Source organism: Rousettus aegyptiacus, unplaced genomic scaffold, assembly GCF_014176215.1.
Source record: "Rousettus aegyptiacus isolate mRouAeg1 unplaced genomic scaffold, mRouAeg1.p scaffold_m13_p_3, whole genome shotgun sequence".
Taxonomy (NCBI): Eukaryota; Metazoa; Chordata; class Mammalia; order Chiroptera; family Pteropodidae; genus Rousettus; species Rousettus aegyptiacus.
In genome coordinates this window covers 165153312-165172711 of record NW_023416306.1, presented here as the reverse complement: position 1 = coordinate 165172711, position 19400 = coordinate 165153312, and the positions used below count along the sequence as shown (strand labels likewise).

The following is a 19400-nucleotide window of genomic DNA, read 5'->3' as shown; positions in this document are numbered from 1 at the left end:
AACTTCTATGCAGCTGTGGTTCAAGCTGATGAGAAAGCAGCAGCTGGGGTTAGCTCGTGGGGGCTGGGAGAGTGCAGGATCTCAGGAGGGGCCACTGTGCAATTTTTTTGTTCCACGTAGGTTTGGATTCATCTTGTCACTTTAAAATGTGATTTTAAATTCGAACTGAACAATTTGTTCTTACCTTCGATTAAATCATAGAAGTACAGAACAATATTTCCTACAGCAATAGTTTTACTTAGATAAGGTTTGATTTTTAAGTGCTTATTTTTCATATTTTATTTTATTTTTTATTTTTACTATTTTTTTTTTTATTTTAGGCAAGGCAACCCTTGATTGACCTCACAGATAGCAAGGACCTCGTCAGCTTACAATCCCTTATTTTTTATTTTTTACGCCTATAGCACCTGGTCTTCCTAGGTGGTCTCCCATCCAAGAACTAACTAGGCCCACCCTACGTAGCTTCTGAGATCAGACAGAATCAGGCTTGTTCAGGGTGGCATGGCCGTAGACTTTATTTTTCATATTTTAAAGCTAATTTTTTATAGAGAATTTTTTTAAATCAGATATGTGGGTGTCATTATTTCTCTATATAGTGTTAAATATGGTAATGGTAGTTTGAGGGCCCCAAACTGAGGCATGTACCATAATAGCAGGACAGAAAATTTGCATTAGGACTGTTCCCAGAAAGTCCATTGTCTGGTCACAGTATTAGGTAGCTCTTGATGTGTGCAATAGCCGTATCTTAGCAGAGGCTTTTTTGTTGCTTGAATTTTTTTTCTTTTATTAAATACAACACAGGTAGGGACACTACGTCATAAGAGTACAGCTCAGCGAATTCTCACAAAGTAAACACACATGTAGTTAATACTTAGGTCGAATAATGTTTACTCCTCTGCATCCGCTAAGCGCTTCTTATGCCCTCTTCCAGATACTGACTCTCCCTTCGCCCTGTGAGGGTAGCCACTATCCTGATCTAATATCGTAGACTAATTTTGCCTGTTTTTGAACTTTCACAAATGGAATCATAGTGTATACTCTTTTGAGTCTGTCTTCTTTTTAACATTATTTGAGAGATTCATCTATATTGTTGCAAGTAGTTATAATTAATTCGTTCTCACTGTTATGTATTATTCCTTTGTCAATAAAACACAATTTAGCCATTCTGTTGTGATGAGCATTTCAGTAGTTTCCACTTTGGGGGCCATTATGAATAAGCACTGTTTCTATTAACATTCTTACACACGTCTTTTGATGAATGTATGTTTGCATGTTTTGTTTGCATTCTCTACCTAGTAGTGGAATTGCTAGATCACAGAATGTATATATATTAAGCTTGAGTAGACACTGCAAATAGTTTTTGTTTTGTTTCGTTTTTAAGAATAACCTTTTTTTCTGTTTATTTCAATTAGAGTTGACATTTGATATTATTTTTTATTAGTTTCAGATGTACAGCATAGTGGTTAGACATTTATATAATTTATGAAGTGATCCCCCAATTAGTCAAGTACTCACCTGGCACTCTACATAGTTATTCAGATATCATTGACTATGTTCTCTAGGCCATACTTTGCATCCCCGTGACTGCTTCGTAACTACCAATTTGTATTTCTTAATACCTTCACTTTTTTCACCCAGCCCACCCAACCTCCCTCCCCTCTGGCAACCATTAGTTTGTTCTCTGTATCTGTGAGTCTGTCTCTGTTTTGTTCGTTTATTTTGTTCTGTAAGTTCTACATATAAGTAAGATAATATGGTATTTGTCTTTCTCAGTCTGCTTACTTCACTTAGTATATTACCCTCTAGGTCCATGCATGTCATCAAAATTTTAAAGTTTATTCTTTTTTATGACTGAGTAATACTCTGTTGTATATAGGTACCACATTTTCTTTATCCAGTTGTCTATTGATGGGCATTTAGGTTGTGTCCATAGTAAATAATAGTTTTGATGTCTCTAGTCCTCCCTCAATATTTTAGCCATTCTGGAGAGTGTGTAGTAGTAGTAATACATTGAGGTTTTAATATACATTTCCCTAATAGTAATGAAGTTGAGCACCTTTTCGTAGTTTTTAGCCATTTGGCTAGCCTCTTATGAATGCTGGTTTGTCTTGTCCATTTTTCAGTAGAATATAATAGGACATCTGTATATACTTTGGTTCACAGTGTAGTATTCAGCAGAAGTTGCTTTCTGGTGGTAGGAATACAATAGAAGGAGAAGAGGTGGAGACGAGTCCTCTCACTGTTGTGACTTCACCTTGAGGGGTAGATGGTTTCTTCTTTACTATAAGCTACTCATTTCATAGGTTATGAAGATAAATTTATCTCAGCCCCCATTCAGACTCAAACTATCTCAGCGCTCCTTCCTATTCCATTATATATATATATATATATATATATATATATATATATATATATATATATATATTCCCTGTGTCTTTTTCAGCAGCTGAATTTTGTTCCTCGAACTTTAATTCATCAGAAAAAATAACATGTTGCTCTTTGGGATCACTAACTATTGTGTAACATAGCTCAGAACAATTGCAGGGTGTCAGACAGGCTGGGTTAAGGAGTATACTTTAGTGGGGAAAGGTCTATGAAATTTAGAGCTTTGGGGTAGCAGGAGAAGAAAGTGTTCTCCTGTCTGCCATCATCGCGCAGAGAGGTAAACCCTGGGTCTGTGTTCACAGGAGGGATCTCATCCCCCCTGTGACTCTCCCTTAATAGGCAAGCATGGGAAAACAGCAGTGTTGTAAGGAGGGAGGGGGTGATAAGCAGGCTTCTCAGTGCAGTCTAGACATAGATTTGGGTTGCCATATGTGTAAGAAAGCCAGCTGCCCAGCACCCAAAGACTCTGGGGCCCATGGGACATTATACTCCCCCTTCTAACAGGAAATCAACGATCCCATGGGGAGCTGGGCTTGGGTGCAGGCTCCCTTGCCGGCTTGTTCAGAAGTGAGCTCCAGGGCTGCTTTTTGGACAGCCTCGCTCATTGCACCACACCGTGTGCACCTTATCTACAGAGCTCTCTGCAGAGGACCTTGACTCTGCAGCTACAAGTCTTATTGTCCAACAGAATTTTTCTTACCTATATCAGTTCTTGTCAGTTCTTGAGATATGAAATTACCTGAACAAGCACTTAGACCAAGTAGAGATTGTCTTGTTGAAAGAACCAATGTTCTAGGGATTAAAATTCCCTTTCGGCATTAGTAAATTACCATGGAATCTTTAAAGATGAATTTATGTTAGGCACTGAAAATGAGGGAGTAATTTTTAGCAAAATATGAAATTTGATATATTTGATATATTTGATAGATAATGTTTAATATGAGTCATTCTTAAGGTTTTGATCATAGCTAAATTATTGTAGTTTCATTAATGTAGAATTATAAAATATTCAAGGAAAATGCATGTACTTTATGTTAATCATATTTGTTTAAAGCTAAAAAGGTTCAGTTTGACAGTGTTAAGAAGTTAATGATTAAATTTCTCTTTGAGGAAAGACATTGTACCAATCTGTTTAACGAATCACATTTGAATTTTTCTTTCGGAAATATTAGCAAGAAGGCTCGCTCTGTGCTCAGCATTGCCTGAATAATCTGCTGCAAGGAGAATATTTTAGCCCTGTGGAACTGTCTTCTATTGCGCATCAGCTAGACGAAGAAGAGAGAATGAGAATGGCAGAAGGAGGAGTTACTAGTGAAGACTATCGCACATTTTTACAGGTACTGATTTTAAACTCACCAAATCATGGTTTTTGTTTTTGTTTTTTTAATGTGGGTATCGTTTAGAAAAAAGATAAACCATTCTTTCTATTGGGATCTGACTTGTTAATTATAATGTACTCTTGACTTTGTAAATAGGACTGCACGAGATGTTATTTTAAATATGTATGCTAATGACAGTTTTTATCTTTCTCTCCCCGCCCTCAACCCCTGCCTCAACGACCTTTCCAAACTGAACAGCAGCCTTCTGGAAATATGGATGACAGTGGTTTTTTCTCTATTCAAGTAAGTAGTCCCAGACAAGTACTGAGTGTTATTTATGTCCCAGGCACTGTTCAAGCTCAATGTATGGTTGATATGAGTATATTTTCACAGTCACTGAATTTCCTCCAATAGATTGTCTGAGAATATACGATTGTACTCCAGAGTACTAGATTTTTATATAGATAAACATGAAAATTAGGATTGTAGAATCTTCATTTTAGAGTAGGGCTGTTTGAAAGGATATTTAATTTGCATCTAGATGCTAATAATCTTAATTCCAGTAAGTCACAATCTTTTAAACTTACTATCACCTGTCTAAATTTGAGAACATGCAACACCTTGCTACCTTCTCTTTAAGTTAGCTTACCAGGACTGGATTCCTTTATTATGGTTTTCGGCTTTTGCTTTATTATTATTATTATTGTTATTATTTTAGCATATATTCACCCATAGAATTCAAAGGAAGCTGTATTACTTATGAAACTATTTTATCTGTGGGTCTTTCAGTCTGACGCCTGGGAGGTATATCCAGTGCTTTTTCAGAACCTCTCTTGAGGGACCTATTTCTGCAGATGTCTTTGTTTGCATTCCGCATGTATTGTTCTGGACTCCTCCATTCACCAGCATTTCCATTCATTGCTTCCTGCGGTCTGCATCAGATAACAACTACAGCGGGCGGCCCAGCCCTTGCTGTTTTCTGTGCCGGGCTGCCCTGGGTGCTGCCCTCGGTGCTGCCCTTGGTGCTGCCCTTGGTGCTGATTCACATTTGCCCACTACATTCATCCATTGCATTCACTTTTTTTTTTTTTATCTCTGTTTCTACCTGGTTCAGTTGCTGTTTTTTTGGCTACCTTGGAGGATAGGTTGTCATTCAGAAATCTTCCTTCCTTTTCCCCAGGCAGTTCGAAATAAGCATGTTTCGTTATTACTGTTATTTTTAATTACAGACCTATGTTAATAGAAGTTTAAAATCTATGGAAGCTTCAGTTTAAATCTCTAGAAAAACTCATTTTAATAGACATATAATTATTACTATTACTGACATAAAATCGAAATATAACTTTTCTAAAGCAGGACCCATAGCAGCCAAATTTCCATATATGTACATATATGTATATGTATTTGTATATGTATATATGTATTTATGTATGTATATATAGTGGACTGGTTTTAAGGATAGCACTTAGTAGATATGAATATACATCTAGATTTTTGAGGCAATTTTATCTAGGAATTGTGTGGTTCTCTGGAATAGCCCAGAAACCTAATGTTGAAAAGCACTCTTCTAATGCTATATTTATAGGTTATTTATAGATTTAATGATATAGCTATACACCTGCACATACTTATTAAAAACCATAGCTTTCTGACTACAGCCACACCACCCTGAAAAAGTCCAATTCCGTCTGATCTCGGAAGCTAAGCAAGGTCAGGTCTGGTTAGTACTTGGATGGGAGACCACTTAGGAAGAGCAGGTGCTGTAGGTGTAAAAAAAATTATAATAATGAGGAATTGTAAGCTGATAAGGTCCTTGTAATCTGTGAGGTCAACCAAAGGTTGCCTTGCCTAAAAAAAAAGAAAAACAAAAAAAACCCCATAGCTTTCTGGGGAAATTGATATGTGAATAGTACAATCGTTTGCACAACTAACCTGGCTACCCTACTTACATTTGGAATTGAATGGTTTAGCCCATGAATACTTACAATTTTTTTTTTCACAGGTTATAAGCAATGCCTTGAAAGTTTGGGGTTTAGAACTAATCCTGTTCAACAGTCCAGAGTATCAGAGGCTTGGGATCGATCCCATGTAAGATTTTATTTTGCTTTTCCTACATTTCTTTCCTTATATTTGATTGTTAAAGTTATAATTTCTTAAGAAAAATGTATTTCAAATGCCTTCATTTTGATGTGCTCTGTTTCATATCCTATTTCACCTTTTGGGGATATCCATGAACACGGGCCCTCTAAGGATGTCCCCTTCCTGGCAGCTTGGTATCTGGTGGCGCAAAGCTGATCCTTTAATGCTGTGTGATGCCATTGTTTTTGCATAGCATCAATAATATGCAGAGAGATTCATTCTGTTTTATAATTTTAAAAATCAGTGATACTTAACTATAAACATAATTCTAAATCATCATAGGTTTTGTGTAATGCTTACCAGTAGAGAAACTAAATGATTATGAACTCTAATATTTCAACTTAATATTGGGTCTGTATTTTTTTTTTTCTTTTCTAGAAATGAAAGGTCATTTATATGCAATTATAAAGAACACTGGTTTACAGTTAGGAAACTAGGAAAACAGGTAATGTTTCTTCTCCTTCCCTGTCTTTTTTCTCATTCTGCACTCCATTTGCAACTGAAATTTAAAGGATTAGTGCCTTAAGATGAAGAAACTCAACAGTAATGTCGGATGGGGGCCATGGTTTCAATCATGACAGAGAGAAATTTACTTTTAAAAGACAATGTCAATTTCCCTTATATATTTATATGTGACAACCATAAACAGGTTAGCTGTATCATATGAAAAATTCTCTTTAAGACAATGCACACAAGGTTACTGTGTGTTTTATGTGATAAATATGTTCTGTCAGCTAACTATTCCATTTATAGATTTGTATTTATCATGGTAGTATCAAAAAGCTTGAAACTGTTCAGCATGAATAAGAGTTTCAAACATGTTGCTTTAGCTTAACAAGATTAGTCACATTCAAAAATGCCACATAACACATATATCCACATGAAAATCATTACACTTAAAAAAACAGGACATGGAATGCGTCTTTAGCAGGCCTTTTTTAAGATAAAGAAATGTACCCAATATGTTATTTCTAAAAATAATTACCAATGGTCTTTGTATATTTTAGAAGCAGAATTACTTAAAGTCCTTTTTTTAGAATTTTGAATCTTTGAAAGAGTGTTATTGAAAGTGAGCTAATACAATAAAAAGGAATTAACTATTGATACATGCAACAATGTAGGTGAGTCTCCAAATAATTATGCTGAGTGAAAGAAGGTAGACACAAAGTACTACATACAGTATGGTTCCATTTATATGAAAGTCTGGAAAATGCAAACTTATCTGTAGTGTCAGAAAGCAAATCAATCATGGGGATGAGGAGGTTGAGGGAGAGTGAAAGAGGATTCCAAGGCCACAGGAGACTTGGCAGTGATGAGTATGTTCACTCTTGGACGTGATGGTTTCGTAAGTGTATGCGTATGTTAATTCTTTGCAGGTCGTACACTCTAAATATGTGCAAATTATTGCACGTCAATGATACCTCAATAAAGCTGTTTTAAAAAGTAAAATAATACAAAAAAGAAAATGAGGTCAGGAAATAGTGCATTGAATTAAATCAGTAAAAGAGAATTCAAAAACAAAAGACCTTGCTGTTATCTTTTAAGTCAGCCACATGGAAGCAGCTTCGTCTTAAGTAATTATTTCTTCAGGTCCCCCCTCAGGACCTCAGAGCACGTAAGGAGGAGCTGTGGTGCAGTAGAGGTGATCCGGCTGGAAATCAGCTCTCGGGAAAAGCCAGGCAGGACAGTGCCGAGATTAGTTAACCTCTGGGTTTTATTTATATCTCTTAAAATTATGATCCAGAATTCTTTACTTTTTTTGTATAATCACTGGATTTTTTAAAATCTGAGGGCTTCGATTACAGAAGTTCATTTATATTGATTTGCATATAAACATGTCTATTGTGAAAGGTTTTGAAATTTTAGTTCTTCAAAATTGAATTTCTACATTTTAAATTACTTTATCTTTGACAGGTACAGGATATGTCAAATTTTGGTGTATTTTCTTTGGCTCTAATTTATATTTTTGTTAAAATTGTATGAGGTCTGTGTTTAATGGAAAAGATAACCATAAAAAGTATTGTGATTTATGTCAAAATTCAGGAGAAGTCGTCGGTCATGATGCTGACAGTAACTCTTGAAACTTTTTGTGTCTCGCAAGTTAAATTGGACTCCTTTGAAATAGTGACTAAATGGTGTTAATGACACATGATGGTGGATTAGTGATCTTTTTAAAATGAATTTGTGATTACAAATTCTTTTCCTGGAATATCTGGCTTTCTCACAGTTGAAATCTTTGACCAAAATTATCAGTAGCGGGAAAATGTTATGTAGTTGTCATTTTTCTTCCACTCCAATGTAATGTGATTAGATTGTGCTTCTAGGCCTACTTTGGAAAAGGATTAAATTATCGCTATCAAAACTGATACTTTAAACTACTATCAGTTTCTGTTCTTTTGATGGGAGGTATTTAAAGTTTATGGCTAAAGGAAACTTATTTTTTTAAATCACATTATTTAATCACTTTTTTAAAAATCTTGGTTTGACATGCTTCCAGTGTTTAGACAGTCATACTGAATTTAGATGGGTTATATCTATTCTTAATATGTGAAACTTCTTTATTAATTATAATGTACACTAACTTAAATTTTGGCAATTTTTTTCCCAGTGGTTCAACTTGAATTCTCTCTTGACGGGTCCAGAATTAATATCAGACACATACCTTGCACTTTTCTTGGCTCAATTACAACAGGAAGGTAAATAAAGATGGAAAATTTTATAATATTGTCTTTCAAAGTAGCTAAATAAAGCTAGCTCATTAGATATAAGTATAACAATACTGTTTTTATGGCAATGGCAGTGAAATAATCTTTGTTTTACACGGTGAACTCGAGGTTGTGATTTGACGGATACTGCTCAGAGTTCTCACTGACACCTGGCCCTCCCCCGAAGATCCTTTGCAGCTCCTCTAAGTAATGGCTCTTTTTTCTTCCATACCCCACAAGCCACAGGGCCAGGGAGAAGACCAGGTATTCTTCTTGTTTCTCGTTGCCTCTTCTAGGCCACTGTTTTTCCCTAAAAGCTCCACCTCTTTTGAAATACAGGCCACTAGTTTGAACTCTACCCTCTGCTCTTCTGCAGTTATCTGTACTCCTCCCCCTTTTCCATTGAAGATTTTAGGATCTGACTTACTGTCTTCTTTCTGCTTCACCTCCTTTCAGCATTCTTAGTAATTTCTATATCAAAAATCAATCCAATCCAATACTTTGCTTCTTCCAAAGATCATTTTTTTCACTCTCGCCTTGCCGTTACCAATAATTCTGCCACCTGCAACTGCAAGCATCGTATTCTTTGACTTGTTTCCTATCTTTGTACCACATTTTCTCTTATTTTTTCCATTCAAACAATAATTTAAACCCTATCACAATGCACAAACACTCCCCTTATAGTCTTCCTTACTTCCTTACCCTACTTATTTTCTGTAATCCATCATAATCACTCCATTCGACTTCTTTCTTCTCTCCCTCCATCATAATTTCATGATAAGATTCCAAACCTAGTTAAAACCAGTCTTGGTCTCGTCCATTCTTGTACTGGAGCAGCTGAACATGACTAAAGAAAACATAAAATATGATGACTGATTTTGCTTTAAATTTATGATCACAAATTGCAAATGAACCTTTAGTGCTACTTGCCATTCCTACTGTAATTTTTTAGTAAGTTCACTTACTCTCTGTGATGGTTATTTCACAGCTTATCTATTCAAACTTCTAACCACTCCCTTCTCCCTCCCTGACTCCTAGCTTATGGCCTTCCTTTATATTCTACTGAGAAAACAGAAGCAATTGAAAGAGAGCTAGCGTCCTCCTCTTTCTGTCTCCACTCCTGCATGATCAGTTTCCCCCTCTCTCCTGTGTTATTCCTGTGAGCAGAGAAATAAGCTCTTTATCTCCATTGATCAAAAAGAAAAGGCCTCTCTATCCAGGAAACTCCAGCTGCTTCCCATTTTTATTTTCTCCTTAGAATTGCCTCCAGTGTGTTATCTCCCATTCGTGAACTCGTTTAGTTTACACTGTCACAACGGGTCACTGAAAAGCCCTCTCCTCAGTGTCACCAGTGGCCTCTGCACTTGCCAATGCCAGTATTCAATTCTCAGTTTTTCATTTGACCTCATCTTATTTAAGAGTATAGTTGATTATACCCTCTTTTAAACAGTACAAAATAAAACTTATTGAACATTTCAAATAAATATAAAGTATAGAAAATAACATAATGAATCCTCATGTATCCTTCACCGAGCTTCAATAGCTCATGGCCAGTCTTGTTCTATGTATATCCTACCCACTTCCTTCTCCTGTTTATTTTGAGCAAATACTAGGCATCTGTCATTTTCTCTGTAAACTTTTTAAATTAAAAATTTTAAAAGCAAGGACTCTTTAAAAAATAGCCACGATACCATAATCGCACCTAAAAAAGTTAATGACTGCTTTCGTAATATCAAATACCCAGTCAGTATTCAGATCTCCACTCTTCTTGGTTGTCTCTTTATGTTTTTCACAGTTAAATCCAGGTTGGAATAAAGTTTGTTGATTGAATTTGGATTGGAATGTCTCTTAAAAATAGCAGTAGGTTTCATCTCTTCTATATTTTTTCTTTGATTTATTTTTTACAAGAAAATGGGTCATTTGCTCTGTTTCCCACCTTCTGGATTTTGCTGATTACCTTTTTGTTTTTCTCTCTCAGTCCTGGATTCCCAGTAGCTTAGTCCTCAGATCAAGAGGCTTGATCACATTCAGGTTGATTTGAGGGGACAGAAGACTCTTTACAAGTGGCGTGGCACTTGATGCCTGGTTGTCTCTCTTTGTGTGATCTGAGTAGCTATTGATGATCAATGCCTAGAACATTATTTTATTTAGGATTGCAAAATGGTGATATTGAATTCTCCTTATTCCTTCATTTATTAGCTGAAAGACTTCTATACAAATAAATTTTCCCAGATCAATTAATTGATTATCCTGAAGTATAGTCATATAGTCAAAGCAGGATAAATATTTCTTTACTTCTGCCAGTTTTTTAAATGAATTTGTTTCATAGTGTCTTTCTTCCAAAGGCAACCGATTAGTTGTTCGTTATTTTTTCTATAGTGTCATTGTAAACTAACCCATTAAAACATAGTTCATGTGTTTCAGTCCATTATAACATTGATGTTGATACCCTAATTGTGCCATCTTGGACCATGGGAAACTTTCGAACTTGACTCCCAAATTCAAAATGACCCCTGTAGCTTTTTAAAGCCTTTCTTTATCTTATAACCAGAATTTTCAGGCTTATCTTATATAAATTTCCTGCCCTTTTAGTAATGGCCTTTAGAGATCACAGTCTGGGCGCTGGTACGCTTACTGCTAATGGGTTGGTCATCACATAGTTCTTTTCAATTGACATATAAGATTATAGTATTGTAATTTCTTTGATTTTCTATACTTCCATCTCTTTTATCCCTAAACCTTGGTCTCTAACTATATCTTCCCTTCTTGCAATACCATCTACACCACAGTTCTCTGATTTTCCTCATATTTCGTTGGCTGCTTCATTCAGATTCCTTTCGTGGATCTTACTCTTTCCAATCTCTAACTATTGAAGTGATCCAGAGTTCAGTCCTTGGACAGCTTCTTGACTATGTGCTGTCTCATTATTTTAAAATCTCTAAGATCTGTATGCCAGTAATTCCCGAACTTTTATCTTCTGCCTAGATATCTACCTTGAACACCAAACTTGTAACTTTGACATCTCCACTTGGAAGTCCAGAAAGTATTTCAAAGTTAACATTTTGAAAGACTACAAAAGACTACAAAATTTTTTTTCCTTCCCATCCGTGCTATCCCTCAGGTTTTCCATTTCAGTAAGGATCACTCTTCTTGCGCTCTGGTTCCCATATATTATATTGATAAAGAAGCCCAGAGTGCTTTTCAAAAAATATAATGCAGTTTATGGCACACCCTCACCCTTCACCCTTCACCAGCATCCTAGCCTACTTAGGGTGAAATCTAGTCTTAAGTAAAACCTGAGACCATTACAGTATCACCTGAATAAGACAGAGTGTCTGCTCTTCGTGATGCTCTTCATGGGATGCCATGGTGAGCTGACATTTATTCTAGGATCTAAAAATGACTTACTGACTCAAAACATGTTAAACCATCTGAACTCTGAACACACTTGTCCTTGTAAAACCAAAAAAGTTAAGTTTATTAACTTGTTACTTATTTTTATTGTTTTGAGTTTTTTCACTAATACTCCTTTTAATCCTTGTTTGTTTCATTATATGTTTTTATTTTTTATTATTTGTTTCATTATCTGTCTGTGCTCACAAGGATATGCAGTAATAAATGCCAAAGTTTAAGAAAATTTTATGATAGAAAAATGTAAATTGATTAGAATGGCTTAGATGTAGCCCACCATTATTCAGTTTTTGTGTGGAGTATCCAGCTGGGGAAACCCTGGCTTTCTAGAATCATATTTATAAAAATTACACAGAATCAGTGTATTTCTTTGGAAAGATAGGGCACACTTTTAATACCTTGACTAGATGTTGGGTATTAGCTTCTCAGACCGGCCTTGTTTCAGTTGGAGGGTGGAGCTCAGGGTGAGAGGGGCATCTGTTTCTCCAGATGACTCATTTTACTCACATTACACATTATGATATTCATTATCTGGTTGTGTCCTTACAATAGCCCCATGAGGAAGGTATCATTTGTTTAACAACTGAAGAAACCAATACATAGATGGGTAACGTGCTTTACCAGCGACCACGCAGCTAGGAAAGGGAGGAGCCGGGATTAAAACACAAGCAGCGTGATCCCAGATCCCTTGGTCTTACCCAGTCCTTTACCTGCCTGTTACCATTTAGTGAGCATCCCATGTGGTCAGGCACTGTTTTAGGAGGGCCCATTACAGACACTCGTAATTTCTCATCATCTCTCTATGAGACGGTCCCACTTCGTGAGTGAGGAGATTCAGACTCAAAGATTTAAAAGTAATTTGTCATGTATCATCCTGCCAGTAAGGATACAAATCATTATTTGAACTCAGGTCTTTCTGACTCCTCAGTTTGTGCTGCCTCTCTATCCATTATCATTTTTAATCGATTATGAATCTCCTACTAGCTGTTTTAGTTTATTTTTGCCTTTTTTTTAGGTTATTCTATATTTGTTGTTAAGGGTGAGCTGCCAGACTGTGAAGCTGACCAACTCCTGCAGATGATCAGGGTCCAGCAGATGCAGCGACCAAAACTTATTGGGGAAGAATTAGCACAACTAAAAGAACAGAGGTAAAATTATGCCTGCACTATGGAATATATGATGGTATTTCGTTACAAGAATTTCATTTTCTTGCTAATATTGAATGTGTGGCCCTTTTTATTGTTGGTGGGGTTTTTTAGACCTTTATATTTTAGAGAAGTTTGTTGGTTCAAACTCGAATCAATTATTCGAATTACTTCAATATATTAACTTAGAGTCACATCACAATACAATCTTAATATTATTAGACTTTGTTTGCAAGAAAATGTGTAAGTTTTGACTTACGTAAAATCTTTGCTTTATAAGTATCTTTATATCTAAAATACAAGACCGATCTGCAGTTATTATCAGTGCTTTCATTCTTCAGAGTACAGAAAACCGATCTGGAGCGAGTCTTAGAGACAAATGATGGGACAGGAATGTTAGACGACGACGAGGAGGATTTGCAGCGGGCTTTGGCACTAAGTCGCCAACAAATTGACATGGAAGATGAAGAAGCAGATCTCCGCAGGGCTATTCAGCTCAGTATGCAAGGTATAAACATTCTGACTTGGTTTTTTCATTGTCGAAGAATCGAGTTGGATAATTCTTGGTTCCTCTGGTGGTAATGAGCTATTCTTTGGTGGTAACTACAGAAGCAATAGCTATGTGCAATCAGCTCTTTTTTTTTTTTTTACAACCTATGTTATATTAGGACTAATTACATTTTTATTTCTGATTGTTCCATTTGGTTTTAATATTGCACTAGCACAACAATAAACTGAGGTTAACCTTTGTGGGCAGAAGTGGTGTGGGGAGCTTATTCAGACCAGCTATTACACAAGTGTATGCTATTGGACAAAAAGGGAGGCCTGGACAAAGACTATAAATTGATTTTACAAAAATCTAACATAAGTGGCTGTGCAGCTGACAGCTTAAGCCCACTTTGATGGGCTGCTGTCATAGTGATATAAGCCCATCAGCAGAGGAGAGTGAGACATATCCCATAGGGGACCCAGGTGAAGGGAAATGTTTGGGATGTAGCTCAAAGTGGCTTCCATAAAAGTGTAAGGCGTTTCTTTTATAGTTTCGTTTTTATCTAATTTATGTGAATTTGCCTTCTATTTCCTAATGAAATTACTCATTGAATTCCTTAAATATCTAAATAAAATTAAGGTTTTATTAATATCAAGATTATACTTTTTACCTTCTGTTTTATCCTGAATGTCTCATTCTTCTGATTTCTCTATATGGTGTGCAGTCCAATTTTCAATTAGTAGAGCCCTGCTGGATCAGCCCAACAAAGGACAAACACCAGCTTTTATAATTTTAAATATTTTTGTGTGATTCGCTCTTCTTACCACTTCATTTCACAATTTGTGCAGAATCTCTGGTTGGTGCAATTATCAAGTGAGACCATGGAAGCATACTTAAGTTGTTACAGGACCCATGTGTTTGAGGATAGGACACAGAGATAGATTGTTTTAGATCATCCGCTTTAAGTTGCTTCTAATGAGTTAGAGCACACAAGAGCGTTGTTAGCGGCTCTTCTGCCCACTTCGTGCTGGGCGTAAATCCTCACATCTAATAACTACAGTGGGTCACCGCTTGGTTGTAGTGGACCCAGATTACATTTGAACTGCCTTATTCAGATTTTCCCTGAGGTTTTCAGAGCCTTTCTTACATTTACAGAATAGTAGCAGAATGTTTTTAAGAAGAAAACTTTTTAAAAGCTTGTTCACATAAATATAAACATATGTTGCTTTAACTGGTAAATAAAATGATTGTTTTTGTTGTGCTTTCTTTTGTTTTCAGGTAGTTCCAGAAATATATCTCAAGATATTCCACAGACATCAGGTACACATCTTACTTCAGAAGAGCTACGGAAGAGAAGGGAAGCCTACTTTGAAAAGTAAAGTAGTTGGTACAATATTAAAATTGCATATTCAATATTTACTTTGGCTATTTTGTCTATTTGTGAACTTACAGCTTTGGATTAAACTGTTTTATTTAGGATTCTCTCTCTTTTTTTTTTCAAAGACTAGTTACTGCCTAATCCTTTGAACATCGGAATGTTTTTTGGTTTTTGGCTTTTTTTTTTTTTTAAATTTATACAAACAAAATGTACTTTTAGGAAAATTTTGTCCCACTGCTAATTAAATTTATATGAAACAGGGTGAAGGAAATGCTGTAAAATTTCAGTCATCAAAAGGAAAATAGAAAAATGGAATTGAGTCAAAGCAAGAACAGTCTAGTGATCTTTTGAATGTGCTTCTAGGTTATCTAATCCTGCAAAGTTCTTCTTTCAGGAAAAAGAGCATTTTTTGGTAGGGAAGCACACTTACAAATACAGGTGGTGGTTAATTGCTCTGCTTGTTGCCACATTGGGGTACTACAGGCCTGTCAGCATTAGGGATATAAGGCCAGACTATAAATCTGAATCATCAGCCCCTAAAACCTAACTTTGTGCCCAGTTTTATAAATGCTCTCAAAATAGAAATCTCATCCCATAAAATGCCATCCTTTCCAGTGACTATTATTCACAAGTCTTCCCCTCTTTCTCTTTTTTTAATGCTAAAAATTCACCTTAAAGATTATAAGATCTGTAATAGATATTCAGATCTCAGATCACAAATCAAAAGGCCACTGGCTGAATCTGGCCTGTAATTTACTGTATTTCATCAGTTCTAAGATGCACATATTCTCAAATTTCAACATCTCGTCAACTGAGAAGCAACTTACAGTCATAATTAGCAGCATTTTAGCTGTATTTAAAATATTGGAGCACTGTACATTTGATGGTGTAATGAAGATAATATTTACCTTGTTTTCTGTTTTTTTTTCCCTTAAGTAACAGCTCAGAAGTATATGAAGGAAAGTTCTGATCATCTGACATCTTAATGTGAGATATTTCTAGTCTTTATTCAGTGATAGATTAATGGGTTTAATTATATATAAAATTTCAAAATAGTGCTTATTAGTGCTTTTCACTTCCTTTAAATTTTTAAAATTGACTTAGTTTTTTTATTATGATAAACTTCAAATTTTTACGAGAGTAGAGAAGCCAGCATAACAAACCCATGCTTACGTATTGCCCAGATGTAACAGACATCGGCGCATGGGCAGTCTTGTTTTTTATGCCCCCAGCTCCCATGCTCTTCACTCCTCCGCACCCTGCTGGGTTTATTTTATAATAAATCTAAATTAGTATGTTATTTAATCCATATTTATGTCAGTATGTGTCTCCAAAATATACAGGCTTTTTTTTTTTAACATAGCCAAATGCTATTGTTACATAACAATGTTAATTATCATGTGATAGTTATTAATACTAATTCTGTAATATCAAATAGTGTTAAAAATGAAACTACTCGATTAGATAAAAATTAACATCCTAGAAAATTTGTTCTAAGACATATCAAAAGTAAAGGATTCTACTGTCCTTTAATAACTGTTGTTAGTATTTTGACTACCTAGCCACAAAGACACAAGTGTATATTAGCTGTACTCATTTTCCTGTGATAGTAAGTATTCTTTGTAAATAGGCTACATGATATTTCATAAAATGAATGCATGCGTCATAATTTATGTCTGAATGGTTTGATCTTTGCTGTTATAATTAATAGTACAAGAAATCCTCGTACCGACGCTATGTCTCAAACTTCTCATCATTTCTTCTAATCATTCCGAGGATATCAGATTATTGGATTAAATGACATGAACATTTTTTAAGCTCTTGGTACAGATTCCTAAACTGCATTCGGAACAATTCCCAAGTAATGCTTCTACCATGTTTTTTTCAGACGTTGTTTCTTTATAGAGAAACTAAAAATTCACAAATATATCTAAGAAAAGGAAAACATCTTAAAACTTTTTATAGTAGAAAGAGTAATGCAGTAACATTCTGTAATGGCTAAGTTGTAACAAGCACAGTGCCAGTGATAACTAATGCAGCTGTTTTAGTCAACCTTGCACTCTTCTAAAGTGTTTGTGCATTGGTTTGGCTCCTTCCCAGTTGGAGGGTAGTTGATTGGGGAGGAGGGTACTCAAATGACAGTTTCCGGCTTCAGCTTTTCATCCTCTGTCTTTTGGTTTGACCTTAAAAATATGGTGGGAACTTAAGAACTGAAGAATATTAAAGAGTAATGGATTGTTAAGAAGAGTTAAGAGCTGACTTGGTGTTTCTTTTTAACAGTGGCTAGCATTTAAAATCTTGTAGGCCTCAATAAAGGGGCTGAGAAACTAATATTTGCCTTTCATTAGAATCCTGATTACTTAGCCTAGTGGGTCCTTGTCTCTCTAGCTTCCACATTTGGAAACTTGGCTCTGATGGTACCAAGCTAACTCTTTCTTCTTCTGACCCTCTCCAGACTGACCCTGCTGTCAACCTGTCACTCATTCAAATTGCTAGGGTATTTTTTTCCTGTAGAGTATTTGAAGCATCATATTTACTGTTGTAACCACAGTATTCATATGTAAAGCAGAAAAATACCGTCAAAAATCTACCTGTTACAGATTCACAGGTTATGAATAAAGTTGTTAAATATTTTCATAGCCGTGATATTTTTTTTTCCAGTAGTAATCTCTAAATCCATTTTACCTGTCATAAAACCCCAGGCAAAACAATGCTCAATCAGCTATGTCGCTGTAAAACCCGCCTTTAGTCACATGTTATGAGCATCAAAATAATGTCTCAAACTATTTTGTAAACTGTAAAGTGTGCCACAGGGAGATGTTTTTAGCAGCATTAATGTCTTCCCAGGTGTAACTCTGAAATGATGCAGATTCTTTTTTTCTGTCACAAAAAGTGTATCCCATCAAGGAGGGAAACAAATGCTGTTTTTGTGGTCATGGATTGCTATGACTCTTTTTTCATATATATATATATATATATATATATATATATATATATATATAGATTGATTGATTGATTGCTATGATTTTTTGATTGCTTAATACTTGAGACATCACCTCAGTGGCATGACATAGTTTATCAGGGTTCAGTTTAAGAAACAAATTATTTGAGGCATTTTGAGCAGTAAAGTTATGTAATATGGAAATTGAGCCCTTATGCAATCTTAGGAAAAGCTGGAATGGAGGCCGGGACAGGCCAGGCCTCCAGAACCCCAGCTCGTTTGAAGAGCTGTGACCACCGCCCCAGCCGAGAGGATCAGGATAGCAAGTTTAAGAACACAGTGCTATAGCTGCGATCCCAGGATCTGGAGGCTGCCACCCCCGTTGACTAGACACAAAGACATGGGAACATGAAGGCATGGGGCGGAATTCTGGGACTGACACCTCCATGGCTTTACTTGCTCGCAGAGAACAATGAAAGCAGCGGCACGGTGGCTGTGCCTCGTTTCTGCCTTTTAAGTCTCATGAGAGTGCTTCATTGGCTGCCAGAGTCCTAGCTATAAAACGATTTAAGACGTGTAGTTTTCGGCTTTCCAGCCTCTGTGACACTGAAGGCACAGTAGAGGGCATGGTGGGACTGGATGCCGAGTGCTCTTCAAACGTGGTCTATCTCATAGTGTCATCACATTTGAAAGGTGTCAGAAGTGATTCAAGATTGGCAATTCATTTCTTGCTTTTCGTGAATTTAAGGTAGAGTAAAAGTTACCTCTCTAAAGTCACTGCCTCATCTATCACTCACTCCCATGCATTCTGATGTTTTCTTGACTGGAGGGGAAAGAGGCATGGAGAGATACCCAGTGTGCCAGGAAATCTCCATAACTCCCAGCCTGTCTTTCTCGTGCTGCGTTCCAGAATCAGGGTATGCTAGTGGGAGCATACTGCCCACGTGTGCATTAACCGTGCACGTCAGAGAATCATAAACCCGTGTGAACGTCGGTCCGCTGGCTCAAAGGCCCGCTGGGAGAAAGTGCGATTCCCCACTGGCTGCATTTTTGTGTGTGTTGCTTACTCATATTTAGAACACGATTAAGAGAGACCCCAGGAAAAAATGTGCTATTCTATTAACAGTTTTCCTGGTAATTTTAAAATTCTAGTTTCTTTAAAAATCCTTTTATGCATCGTTTTGAAAACTATGTTTTCTTACTCTGATTGTGAGCTGTTTTTAACTTTTTAATTTTCAGCATATATATGTATTTGTGAAATTATTTTAAATATACACAGATGCAGAAATAGTTCACAGAGCTCCTGCCACACTTCACCCAGTTCCCCAATTGTTGACGTTTCTGAACCATTTAGAGAGTCACTTGCAGACATGAGTTCTCATTAACTCTCAATACTTCAGTGTATATTTTCCAAGTACAAGGACACTCTCCTACACATATCATAACCATCATGTTTCAATGTTTTAAAGTATGGATATTTATGACAT

The 19400-nt window shown here is 36.1% G+C and overlaps 1 protein-coding gene and 1 pseudogene across 5 annotated transcripts in view; both read left to right on the top strand.

Annotated features, from left to right (window-relative positions):
• Window positions 1–19400, top strand: part of ATXN3 (ataxin 3) — a 32162-nt gene that overhangs the window by 3149 nt on the left and 9613 nt on the right. For 2 of the 5 annotated variants that reach the window (XM_036218371.1, XM_016145452.2), the window contains exons 2-9: window positions 3558–3722; window positions 3963–4007; window positions 5707–5792; window positions 6222–6288; window positions 8452–8539; window positions 12975–13107; window positions 13446–13612; window positions 14873–14969. In XM_036218371.1, the coding sequence (XP_036074264.1) occupies window positions 3558–3722; window positions 3963–4007; window positions 5707–5792; window positions 6222–6288; window positions 8452–8539; window positions 12975–13107; window positions 13446–13612; window positions 14873–14969 (848 nt within the window). Of the gene's footprint in view, window positions 1–3557; window positions 3723–3962; window positions 4008–5706; window positions 5793–6221; window positions 6289–8451; window positions 8540–12974; window positions 13108–13445; window positions 13613–14872; window positions 14973–15908; window positions 15958–19400 lie in introns of those variants that run through there. The other 3 variants (XM_016145453.2, XM_036218370.1, XM_036218372.1) reach the window with 3 other exon arrangements.
• On the top strand, window positions 5355–5473 carry LOC118600772 (annotated as a pseudogene).